The sequence below is a fragment of the Acanthochromis polyacanthus genome, chromosome 22 (assembly GCF_021347895.1).
Source record: "Acanthochromis polyacanthus isolate Apoly-LR-REF ecotype Palm Island chromosome 22, KAUST_Apoly_ChrSc, whole genome shotgun sequence".
In the NCBI taxonomy this organism is placed as follows: Eukaryota; Metazoa; Chordata; class Actinopteri; family Pomacentridae; genus Acanthochromis; species Acanthochromis polyacanthus.
The window spans coordinates 996347-1006982 of record NC_067134.1 but is presented as its reverse complement, the minus strand read 5'-3'; the positions used below and the strand labels follow the sequence as shown (position 1 = coordinate 1006982).

At 38.8% G+C, this 10636-nt stretch overlaps 1 protein-coding gene across 1 annotated transcript in view; it reads left to right on the top strand.

The window, feature by feature from the left end:
- The window catches only part of LOC127531895 (uncharacterized), a 46497-nt gene extending 43934 nt beyond the window's left edge, over window positions 1–2563 (top strand). The window contains exon 20 of the mRNA XM_051942198.1: window positions 2544–2563. Within this exon, the coding sequence (XP_051798158.1) occupies window positions 2544–2563 (20 nt within the window). The remainder of the gene's footprint in view (window positions 1–2543) is intronic.
- Window positions 2564–10636: the final 8073 nt, after the last annotated feature.

Genomic DNA, 10636 nt, shown 5'->3' with positions numbered 1-10636 from the left:
GGTCACATGATCTGCTTGGATCTAGGATCACGTAAAGACTTTTCTTCTAGTCACCTCTTGCTGGCAGGGCTGGGCAGCTGCTGGGAGGTCCAACTAGGACATGTTGCAAGTTTGGTGGTGGGACGAGTGATTGCATGTGGCTTATCTAAGCTCACACACTCATACATGCAGCCACACACACCTACTCAGCATTTGTTCAGTGGATCATGGATCAGCAAGCACAACAGGTTTGAGAGTTTTGCAATGAGTGCTGGAAGTGAAAAATTAGTTTTGAGGGCTTGTTGTGTTGTTGTGCATCAGTCAAAATACAATAGGTTTATAAATCTATTTTTAAAAAAAGTTGAAATAAAAGAAAGAAATCAATGGTAAACAGTACAACACATTTTAAGGACTTATTAAAAAGGATTCACTGGATAAATGGAATAGAAAAAATGACTTTAAATTAAGTGAATAAATGTAGACACAAGCTTCTTTAGAGTAAATCAGGCAGTTAGCAGTTCTAAAGCAGTAACAAGATTAAAAGCATGAACATTAATGTCCCAGAATGATATGTTAGTGGTGTAATATAATACAACATTGTGCACCAACACAAAGCTTTCACTAAATGTTCATTTTGTAAATGTTTATAGTGTAGTACTGCATTGTATAGCTCTGTCTGGGAAAAATTAGCATGTTAAAGATAAATGAAGTAGAAAAACATGAACTAAAATGAAGTGAAGATTTTTTTCTCGACTGTAAAGTTGAATTGTTTCAAACTGGATCCTGAAGAAACATTCGCTCATCTTGTGTGCACTTCTGCTGTATTTACAGATAAATGACAATAAAGCTTGATTTAATTTGATTTGAATAAAAGTGCAAACATGTTTCATAAAGGTAAATAAGGTATAAAGGTATAAGGCAACTTAGGCCAGATTTTAATAGAAGTGATCCCTTAAAAACACACTACAAGTCCATCTTCTACAGGGGATCAGTTCTGACATAAACCACTGATCAAACATTGCCCACTGTGCTGCACAGCACACTAGCAGAGGTCCAAAGTTAGACTCATTCAAAGGGCTGCACTGATTCTATATCTGTCACTTGTATCGATTTTACTGCTGATTATCTGTCAAACACGTCTACCACCTCCAAGCTATCATGCTCATGTGATTTTGTCAATCCTTTTGAGTAACTCTGATGTTTGCAACCCCAGCCCCCGCCGTTGTGCTAATTCAAACAACTTCAAGGACAAAGGATGGGAGCCTATTGTATCACACAAGCAGCAGTGCAACGGATACGGTGCCAGAGGGGCACAGTTGTCGAGGATTAGCGGCCGTCACAGGCGCAGATGGATGTATCACCTCCCAGCACCGCTGATGAGTGCCTGAGTAGGACAACTGCCCCAAATGAGCTTTAAGCAGAACTTTAGATGCAGTCAAAAGATTTGAAGTGAAATAAGGAACCAACCAGAGCATGTTGGGAGGATGAGGGACAACAAAGAGAAGAGGGTCGCTTTCTGATTGACCTGTTGCTCTGCACAAACCTGTGGCTCAGCACATGCATGATGCAGATTTAGCCACTGAACAACCACTTTAGTTCATAATGCTGGTTTTCAATAATAACTATGGTGAAGACTGGAAGTTTTTTGCACTATTTTTGGTTTTCATATTAGCCAATATTCCATATACTGAAAAAATACATTTTTAAAAAACTTTTTTAAAAACTGCAATAGTTAATCATTTTACAGAATTACAAATAATAACTAGGAAAAATCCCAGATTTATTTTTAGAATTCACATATTAACTGTGAAAAACAGGCTGTGTAAAATGTCCACATCAAAAGTCTGTTTTTTTTTAAAATTGTGATTTGTCCTTTTATAACGTTTGGCTGTAAAATAGTACCTACTGAATTAAATGATTGAAATCAACAAAACACACAAAAACTACAAAACAAAACAACATTTTAAAGATATCCAAATCCTAAAAATGTAAGATTTTATTATCTTACACAATTTTTAAATTGTAAAATAAAAACATTCTACATATTCTAAAACTGTTTTACATAACTTCACTTTTTTTTTGTTAAACTACCAATAATTTCCAGTAAAATCCTAGAAAAAAGTATTAATTTACATGTTGATTGTAAAGAGAAACACACAAAAATGATATTTTATACAAATAATAATTTATTATTATATAATGTGTGAATGTAAAAATGCACTTTTATTTCAAACTAAAAATTACAGATATTTGCTGTTATTTTAATTTACAAAAACATACAGATTTTAAAGGTTTTTTAACTGAACTTTTAAAACTATCACCTTAATGCAATACATGAAGTGATCCAAACAGAACATTGACATTGTGCCTTCTGTGCGTCCATACTATAGAACTAGCTGTCCCTCAAACACTGAATCTTGTGACTAGTTAGTCTTATTTATAGGGGAAAAACCTTCCCAACACCCAGGTCTTTTCACATTCCTGAGAGGAACCCACCCCCTTTCTAAAACAGAGAGATCTTATGGTGACAAATCTTCAAACCAACTTCCTCCTCTTCCTTTCAGCTGCAGTAATGGCCCAGTGAACTGGATTCTCTCTGTCCTGACTCACATCCTCTGTGCCATAACATTTATGCTGCCTATTCAGAAGCTGCTACATGAATCACAGCAGGCACCAGCTTAGCTCATCACATCCTGACTAATAGTCTGAATATTAGTCTGGGATGATGTGATATCAGAAACCATATCTTACTGGAAAGCCACCACACGTACACACTGCTGTTTACAATGTTCATTCTCGTCAACTTTGGCGCTGCTTGAGCACGAATCTGGTTAAGAATCTGACAAACCGAGGCGTTGACAGTCGATGTCTCATCCACGCTTTTAAGGCCTTGTTGTTCTCTCTGCAGCCAGGCCATACTTATCTCACACAAGAAACTGTATGTGAGCAGAAACAATAGGCTTGACTGAGTGCATTCCCACCAAGGTGTTAGGTTACATGGGCCTGGTCTATTTCAAAGATGACATCAGCAAGAAGGGACTTTGCAGCATTATCTTTGTCACTCAGCTTTTGAGAAATGGCACATCAGTCACCAATTAATGAATTTCTGGCATGAAGTTGCGATATCAGGAAATAACCCGAGGCCACTGCAGGATAATACTGAGATTACATTTATTACAAATGCTAATAAAAATCCACACCTAATCAATTCTCACCGTGAAATGATTTAAAGTGTCCCATCCAGACTGTGGAAACTTCACAGCAGACGGTGAAAACGAAGCATTTCATTTACATGTGAAGAAATAAATCTCATCCATAAGTGATTGTACATTCATTCACCGGCTCACACACCACCTACTGCATTTTCAAAAAGCCACAATAATGCAATTAGCCTAACAAAGAAAATGGTAATCCACGAGTCAGTGTGACTGCATGGGTGGGATGCATCTGAAACGACCTGAGAAGGACTCTGAGGAATTTTCACACCAAAAAGCTCCAGGAGAGCCAGACTGAAACAGCAGCCTATAATCTGTGGGTAGTGCAACTGAAACAACAACAGCAAAAAAAAAAACATGCATTCAAAAGCAGGCATTTCTCCCAGGCTGCTTCCTGTGTTGCAGGTTTAGATGTAAATTATTTAATGCCAAATGCAGCCCATTAATTAAATGGTGCAAAGAACTGCAAAGCTGTCATTCACACAGTCTGTATTTACAGATATCGGTAACAGTATGATACATTATCAGACCAGCAGCAGATTCATAGCTGGGGGTGGATGCACAGATGCTGATAAAGCAGATGTCCACAGTCCTCAACACATTCCAGGCAGCCTATAAAAACAAGGAGCAGAGCCCCGTCTCTGACTGTCTGCAGCAGTCACAGAGCTTCATAGAAACATTTAGTGTTATAACCTGATGATCCCAGCCATGCTTCCCTCCCTCCCCTTCCACTGTCTCTGCAACAAGCACAGCAATCTGATCTCCAGCTCAGCCCTGTTTTTGGGAAGCACTCTGCATGTTTGGCCGAGGTGTGGGTCCTCGTCTGAAAACGTTCCATGATGGTGGAAGTTTCAGAATCAGCGTGTAAATCGTGAATCCTACTCGGTGCTTGCAACAAGTATTTGTCTTTCTAAATGTCCAAAAAGTAAAAAAGAGCTGCTCATCTGCATTGCATTTGTAAATAGATTCACTACTCCAGCTAAATTCTGAAATGCCTAAGAACAGTCCCTCTGTAATAGCAGGCTGATGAAAACAAATGTCCAACTATACAAAAACTGACTGTCCTGCTCTGTAAACTCTGAGAATGCCGAGCGAGAACACACAAAGCAACATGCTGACGTGTGAGAATGATCAGGGGCCTGTTTCACGAAGCAGGTTTAGGGAAAACTCTGAGTTTGTTAACCCTGAAATGAGGGAAACTCAGAGTTTTCCATTTCACGAAGCGAGGTAACTCTAACCAGGGAATGCGGGGTAACTGTAGCCTGTTTCACAAAGAGGGGTAACTTCAAGTCTCGGTCAGTTACCGCAGTAACAGACTCTATGACTCTAACCTGCTCGCCAGCATGTTTATCTGAGAAAACCTCGAGTTTCTTTCCGTCTCCGCCCTCTTTCAGCCACACACGCTGTTTCATTTCCTCATTCATTCAGTCAGTAAGCGAGCGAGTTTTGGCGTAGAACAGCTTTTATTAACGATCCAGTGGATAAAGGAGCAGCATTACTGCACAGATAATTAAATATTCGTCGGTAGATTGTTATCAGACCGAGCATAAATGTTCTCGCATTTCCGGACAATTATCGGTTTGAGCGGTACCGTTTCGTAATCGTTTCAAGTCCATAATCTACATAAACAACCTAATCCGTCCTTACATTTACATTACCAACCAGTCATGCTCTCACATCCAGCAGATATTGTGTGTTGCGCTGCGGTTCTTTGCAAATGAAAGATTTTATATGATGTTGGAGATGCAGAACACTACAGTAAGACAACTGTATGCAGGACAGTCAGAAAAGTTTTCCTGGCTCTGAAACGACTTTTACTCATCGTTGTGGACACAAACCTGTCAGAACATCAAGAGGAGATCCACAGGATTGCAGGTGAATGATGTAGAGATCTGTTCAATTCATTTTAAATCATATTCTGTTAATGACATTGTGCTGCAGCCTCAGACTGGGATTAGTCATTTTAATTTCTTTTAGGATTTCCCAGTGTGATTGGCTGCATAGATGCACACACATCCCCATCACAGCTCCCTCACATCATGAACAGGAAGTCCATTCACAGCATAAATGTGCAGGTAGGCTACAGGTAGACTGACTACTGTTTCTAAATGTTAAAGACTGCATCATAGTTCAACATCTGTCATTCTCTGCACTGTCCAGATCATCTGTGATGCTGCATACATCATTTCTAATGTGGAGGCCAAGTGGTCTGGGTCTGTTCATGACTCCAGGATTTATGGAGAGTCTAACCTGAGCAACAGACTGCAGCATGGTCAGCAGCCTAAAGATTTTCACAATAGAATTCTCTTGTCTCCCTCCTTTAATATACTCTCATGTATCCACTATACATTACAGGAGAGTTTGATGGCCTTCTGCTGGGTGACAGGGGTTACCATGCCAACCCAGGCTGATGACCTCATACTCTGACCCTGAATCAGACCCCCAACAGAACTTCAACCGGACTCACTGCAGGACCAGAGCCCGGGTGGAGATGACCATAGGCCTGCTGAAAGCCCGTTTCCAGAGCCTACGTCTCCTCAGGGTGACCCCTGAGAGGGCCTGTGATATTACTGTGGCATGTGTTGTTCTTCATAATATTACCACTATTAGAGGAGAGCAACACCCTGCCCTACAAACTGAAGACCCAGATGATGAGCCCATCCACCTGCAGCTATCCAGGACAGCAGAGCAGTCAGAGACACCGTATGCAATAATCACTTTAGAGTTTAAGTCACCATCATCACCACCACAGCAAATAAAGACATGATACACATTTCATTTGGTCTTCTTTATTTCCTACAAATAAAAGAGATAGTTCAGTTCATGTTCCAATAGTTAACATAATTCACCTGTGACCATCAACCACCTCTAACTTGTGCTCCAGTATTTCAATTTCCAGATCTGCCCTCCTAATCTGTTTTTTGGATTTTTCTCAGCAAATGCAGTTTGTAAATCTGTTTTACTGATAACTGGGAATACATAGAGGACATTCAATTATACAGTTGCAAACGAATTCCAAAGAATGAACCTCTGATGTTTCCTGAACATCCATCTCACTGCAGTGGAAGCTGAGGGTCCATCCTGCTGCTGTTCAGCCATGCTCTGTTAAAAAGGATGAGAATGTGAAAAACTTCAGTGTAGGCTAAATGTCACACTCTATATTCCACCCAAAATGTGAATGAGAAGAGAACTATCAGTAACATACCTCTGTATGCCTTTCTGGATCCCCCTCTGTAAAGGCGGCAGACACAGTTTCATCCTCTTCATCCTAGATCAGTGACATGTTTCAGTAAACTTAAACTACCATTTGGATCAATCTTCGGAGTGTTGCCTACTTACAATTACAAGGTCTGTTGTGGTGGGAAGGGGCCAAAAGACAAAAAAAGACACAAGAGGAAAAAAAACATCATTGTATGAACATATATATATATATATATATATATATATATACAGTGAAGCCCCAAATTATTCATACCTCTAGCAAATTTCGACTTAAAGTTACTTTTATTCCACCAGCAAGTTTTTTTTGATTGGAATACCCTTCTGAAAAATCAATAGAAAAGCCTTCATAGGCTATTCCACCAATCAAACACTTCCTATAATTGCTGACCAGCCTTGTGCACGTCTCCACTGGTATTTTTGTCCATTCAGCTTTTGTGATGAGCTCCAACTCTCAAACTCCAACTGTTTCTTCTCTGCTTTTGCTGTGTTTTGGGTCGTTGTCATGCTGAAATGTCCAGCGATGCCCAAAGCCAAGTTCCTCTCCAGACTACCTGATGATGGTGTTGAAGATCTTGATGTATTCTTCTTCTTCATGGTGCCGTTTACTGTGATCAGGTTCTCTGGTCCACTGGCTGAAAAACAAAGCATGAGGTTCCACCACCATGTTGGACAGTGGGGATGGGGTTCTTAGGGTTGAGGTTTCTCCTTTCTTATGCTAAATGAAGACTACATCATTGTGGCCAAACTGTTACATTTTTGTTTCATCTGACCATAAAACAGAAGAGCACAAGTCTTCTTCTTTGTCCAGATGAGCATTTAAAAAGACCAAGCAGGCCTTTGTGTGCCTTATCTGGAGAAGTGGCGTCCTCCTTAGTCTGCATCCATAAACCCAGCAGTGTGCAGTGTTCGTTGGACTGTCTGCCTTCAGATGTTTCCACCGGCAGGGTCCAGATTCTCCAGGATGGCCTTAGTGGAGATCCTTGGATCCTTTTTCACTTCTCTCACTGTCCTCCTGTCCAGCACAGGTGTCACTTTTGGCTTCTGACCACGTCCTCTGAGATGTTCCACAGTGTGGAACGTCTTGCATTTTGTAACAATACTTTGAACTGTAACCACTGGAACTTGAAAACATCTAGATCTGGTCTTGTAGCCCTTTCCTGACTTGTGATCAGCCACAATGCTCAGCTGCAGGTCCTCAGTGAGCTTGTTTGTCTGAGCCATGACTGTCCACAGACCAGCTGCAGAGAGCTGCTGTTTTTCACCTGTTGAATTGATTAAAACAGCTTTTTCCAATCAATCAGGGTAATTAGGATGCTTTAGAACAGTTTGGACTGTTTGGAATGGTATGGAACCGTGGATTTTCCCATGGACTGTGACAGATTGAATGAATAATAATGAATAAAATGAATAATTTTGGACATGCCAAAACCCTTTAAGCTTCAGTGTACCGCCGGCGGTACACCTACTAATTTGCATAGGAATTTCAAGAATGTCCGACGGGTGCAAACGCGATTATACAAACACTATACACCGATGGAAAGCTTAGATTCTCATGAATCCGCCGGTATAAACCACTTTCAGATGCGATTACCACAGCGGGTGAGAAAAATACATTTGTCCGACAAAAACAAATATTCATCCATCCGTTCTCTATACACGGCTTCAACGCACACAGCGCGACTCACATTTCCGGGTTTATTATTACACACAAAAAAAAAGATTCCACAAAAAACGGCCATAATCCAACCTTTTACATCCAGATGACACAAGCCAGTAAACTATTTTGTCCAAAACATGTCCTGAAGTCGGTATAAAATCCCCGAATCGGTCGTTTTCAAGGAAATGCACCTCCCGATGCACGTCCAATATTCCCCGTATTTTTCGTAATTTTTTTTATTTAAAAATAGAATATTAGCGATTTTTTGTACTGAAAACGGCTGGAAATGACTGAAGCTTAAAGGGTTAAATGTAAATTAAAGCTGAGAAATTACTTTTTTCCACAGTGATGGCTCTTGTACATAGTCTTATTATCTTTTGGGCGACACCTGTGTCATTTCCAATCAAATCCAACTTACTCATTGACCCGGGCAGCAGTGTTCTCCACGCTGTCTCCCTCTCTTTTGCAGCTGCAGCGGTGTTGCACTTCTTTCTAAAAGCGTAATCAAATTCACTTTATCAGCAGGTTAAGATTTTCAATTCAAGTGGGGTGAAAAACGCAGCCCTCCGCTTCCTAGTTGCCGTGGTGACTTGTCAAATCGGTGCTCCATTGATGCTGTCTTTTCTGAGTTGTGGTGCACACACTTAACTCTGAGTTCATTAAACCAACTCAGATCAGCCGTTGTGGAACCAAAAACTCAGAGTTTTCTGTCTCAGAGTAGATCAGCTCAGAGCTCAGGGTTAAACTCAGAGTTTGTTGAAGCTGCTTTGTGAAACGGACCCCTGGTCTTCTCCTGACATGTAGTTGGATTTACTTTGCAATGTGAAGCATGGCGGCGGCAGCATCATCAAAGGTCAAAATGTACCTCAACCTGGATCATACGGCTAATGTTGTAGTTTTGTTGAAGGTATTTAAAAAACTACACATCACTGGGTACATTTACTGAGCAGTTTGTACTTCCACTGAATCCTCTCATCAGTAATGTAGTTCTGGCTCCCTCTGCTGGTCAGAACATCAACTACACAAATGTTCAAACACCGTATGACCAAAAGTATGTGGACAGTTCATTATTATGATTGATGAATTTGCCTCCTCCTTATTTCAGACCTTTCCACCAGATTTCTGAACCTGAATTAATCAACAATCTAAAGATGTACAGTTTATTGTCTTTTAGGACAAAGAGAAGTCGTAAGTCTACAAGTTTGATTCAATAAGAGAAAGACTGTTCAAAAAGGTCATATTAAACCTTTTTTGGCATAGGTGCCTGAAAGATACAAGTACAGGAACGTAGGTGAAAATAGGCGTCCACATGGTGTATATAGTTTATGATGGTGGAGGTAAATATTAGTTGTGGAAACACATCTGTCTCTCTGTGAATTAACAAAACACAGTTGTGACAGTCGAACATTTATTAAGCAAATAACAGACCAGTCTGCCTTCACAAAATATAGCTTATTGAAAGCAAGATAGCTGCAGTAAAATGTTCCCACATCACCTAAAATACCTCTGAAAGTACAGAGGTGCTGTAGGTTTTTATTGTTTTACAGCAGTAAATCTCAGGGGATTTTTAAAAACACCAATCATCTCAAAAAGCCGTTCAGCAGGTCTTCACATAGTAAACAAAATACATTTAAAAATAGACAATATTCATAATTTTTGATACTGTATGGACACATTTACTGTACCGGATAAAGTGTTCACCCCCACTGGAAGTTTCTCCTTTTTTGCTTTTCAACAATAAATTGTGATCACTTTAATTCAGCTTTTTTCAGCAGGAACACCGAGTCATTTTAGACCCACTGATGGATCTAAAGGTTCATTTGATTTGAAGAAATTATATTAAATTTAATCAAATAAAATAGAATTAAACAATAAAATAACATAGAATATAAAACGGACTAAAAGTTGCAGAAAATTCTGTACTTTTCATTTTAAGAATTACAAAATCTAATAAAAAAATTGATAAAATAAAATGAGAATACATTTTAAAAATATATAGACCAAACAAAAATAAAATTAATCAAACAAAACAAAACATAATTAAATTAGATTAGAATATACAAAAAATCAAATAAAATCAAACATAAAACAGAACAAACAGACAGATTTAGCCTTTAAATTCCAGTTTGTTTATGTAACATCACTGTTATCTATTATGAAAACAAACCTAAAAATCCTTATTTTTAATATGATCAGTGGTAAACTATAGATTCTGTCTTTTGATGATCACAATCAGGAACATATCAAAGATTACTGACGTTGATTCTGATATTTTATCAACAAATAAACTCAGACTGAGAAACTTCAGGATGGATAAAATGATATATTTTTATTTTTCTACTCTTGCTTCATAAATTAATTCCCTTTAGTTTTTAAACCAAAATAAGTCCTGATCACAACAAATAAATATTAGTTAATTTTTAGGATTAAATCATTTAAATGGCAGTTTGTTTACATGAATATTAAATAAAAATGAAGGAAAAACCTCACTGGATAATAATAATGATAACAATAATAATAATAATAATAATAATCCAGGCTGTGTTCATTTATTGTCCTTTAT